At 36.9% G+C, this 2739-nt stretch overlaps 1 protein-coding gene across 1 annotated transcript; it reads right to left on the bottom strand.

Annotated features, from left to right (window-relative positions):
• Positions 1-1928: 1928 nt before the first annotated feature.
• Positions 1929-2508, bottom strand: LOC111701288 (histone H1-delta). Its single transcript, XM_023472486.1, has one exon. It carries the CDS (start codon positions 2456-2458, stop codon positions 2027-2029), a length of 432 nt encoding a protein of 143 aa, XP_023328254.1. The 5' UTR covers positions 2459-2508; the 3' UTR covers positions 1929-2026.
• Positions 2509-2739: the final 231 nt, after the last annotated feature.

Below are 2739 nucleotides of genomic sequence, written 5' to 3'. Positions count from 1 at the left end.
GAGGTTGAGAGGTAAAGAGGAATATAGGGATTAGAGAACATAGGGATGGGATAGGGAAGGTAGGGAAGGGAGAGTTAGGTAGGTAAGAGGAAGATAGGGAAGGGAAAAGGTAGGTAGATAAGAGGAAGATAGGGAAGGGGAAGGGAAAAGGTAGGTATGTAGGTCGGAAGATAGGGAAGGGAAAAGGTAGGTAGATAAGAGGAAGATAGGGAAGGGGAAGGGAAAAGGTAGGTATGTAGGAAGGAATATAGGGAAGGGGAAGGTAGGGAAGGGAAAGTTAGGTAGGTAAGAGGAAGATGGGGAAGGGAAAAGGTAGGTAAGAGGAAGATAGGGAAGGGGAAGGGAAAAGGTAGAGAATCGATTAAAGGCTGGCAGATAAGAAGTGAAGGAAAGTGGAATAAAGGGATGGGCTGGAACTTTTTCCCTCTACAATCATAACTTTCTCTAAAATCAGACAGTTTTTCACAAATTATCAGTCATTTTCCGGAAAAGTTGCAATGCAACATAAGAGTATGTGTTCGAAATTTACGCGCTCCCCTTACAACTTCATAAAATATGATTTAATTATCAATAATTTTTCCAAATTGTTATATTCACATTAACATTTTTCTGCGCTACGCGCACAAGCCACAAATTTAAAATTCAGTGATGGTGATGGACCAAACCTCTGTAGAGTAAAAAAGTAGATGTTAGTTCCACATTTATTGAAAATATATTTCGGTCTGGGTTGACCCTCGTCAGTTCTAACGATATAATAACCATCAAAATCGATAAAAAAAATTTTAAAAAAATGTAAAAATCACAAGAATAAAAACAAACAAAAAGATTATTCAAAATAAAAATTTGGGCTGTCAAATGGACATAAGGGAAAAGAACTCAGATTATGAGATGGAAAAAAGATAATTTGCAAATATTCACTTTCTAAAAAAATGTTTTTAGACAATTATTATTCCTTGAGATTGTTTCTTCACAAAGATTAAAAACAAACTGTGTAGATGTGTGAATATTGAGTTGGNTTGAAAGATTCCTGTTTACGCCACTGGTAAGGAAGAAAGGAAGGGAAGGGAAGGTATGTGGATAGGTAGGGAAGGACATTGATAAGGAAGAAGAAAGTATAAGAAAGGGGAAAGGTGGGGATGGAAAAGGGAAGGTTGAGAGGTATAAAGAGGAATATAGTGATTAGAGAACATAGGGAAAGGATAGGGAAGGTAGGGAAGGGAAAGTTAAGTAGGTAAGAGGAAGATAGGGAAGGGGAAGGGAAAAGGTAGAGAATCGATTAAAGGCTGGCAGATAAAGAAGTGAAGGAAAATGGAATAAAGGGATGGGCTGGAACTTTTTCCCTCTACAATCATAACTTTCTCTAAAATCAGACAATTTTTCACAAATTTTCAGTCATTTTCCCGGAAAAGTTGCAATGCAACATAAAAATATGTGTTCGAAATTTACGCGCTCCCCTTACAACTTCATAAAAATATGTGTTCGAAATTTTACGAAATTTACAACTTCATAAAAATATGATTAAATTATCAATAATTTTTCCAAATTGTTATATTCATATTAACATTTTTGTGCGCTACGCGCACAAGCCACAAATTCATTCACAATTACAACTATTTTGTGAGAACTTTAAAAGTACAAGTAGGCCTCATGTAAATGATGGGAAATGAATTTCAAGAAAAAATGTACTCCTGGACTGGCAAATAATCATTCCTAACTTCATTGACATTGCCACTTTACCAACTTTTTTTAAATCATAATAAATTATTTACATCCTGACGTTGAAAGAACTGGCAAAAACTTTGAAAAGTTTGTACAATTTTGTATTTCAAGATTTTTCAATTTTCCACCACTTCTGCTTTACTAATAAGGTTACTACTTAAAATCACTCTTTAAAAACTTAATACCTGTAATTCCAAAATAATCTTAAATAATAGCGCTTTTATATTTATTTAGGTCTAGACAATATAAGAATAACATCTGAATGTAAATTAATGTGTAAAGTTGAGATCAATGATGGTTACAAAGACTACTTCTTGACTGCAGGCTTCTTAGTCGCAGGCTTCTTGGCGGCAGGCTTCTTGGCCGCAGGCTTCTTAACAGCAGACTTCTTGGCGGCGGGCTTCTTGGCTACCTTCTTTGGCTTCTCAGCCTTCTCACCAATCTTGTAGCAACCAGCTCCCTTGCCAGAAGCTTTGGCCATCTTAAGATTGCCAGCAGCAACTCCTCTCTTCAGAGCCATACGGAGATGTACACCAGCCTTGGTGGCATCAACCTTGTAATTAGCACAGATATACTTCAAGATCGCCTGACGAGATGATCCAGTTCTATCCTTCAGAGCCTTCACGGCAGCAGAGATCATGACAGAGTACTTTGGGTGGGCAGCAGGGGCCTTGGGCTTAGTGGCCTTCTTCACCTTAGGGGCCTTGACGGCGGGGGCGGCAACAGCTTCGGTAGACATATTAGTTTTTGTGATAGAATTCTGGACTAACTGATGAATATTGAACCTAGCTTAAAATATATATACACTGAAGAGAACCGAATAGAGCGCGGTGCCCGGTACGAGTTCTCACACAGTGTAACAAAGACGCTGGATTTTGTGTTTCTTTACATTTTTAAAACTTATTTTTACCCCATTCGAAAATAATTTAAATTATAGCTAACTTAATTAACGTTTAAATGAATAATTACATTTTTTAAATATTAAATAATATTTTGAGCTACCAACACAAAATATTTGGT

This window comes from Eurytemora carolleeae, unplaced genomic scaffold (genome assembly GCF_000591075.1).
Source record: "Eurytemora carolleeae unplaced genomic scaffold, Eaff_2.0 scaffold431, whole genome shotgun sequence".
Taxonomy (NCBI): Eukaryota; Metazoa; Arthropoda; class Copepoda; order Calanoida; family Temoridae; genus Eurytemora; species Eurytemora carolleeae.
The sequence above is the reverse complement of the archived record's forward strand: the minus strand, read 5'-3'. Positions and strand labels throughout refer to the sequence as shown.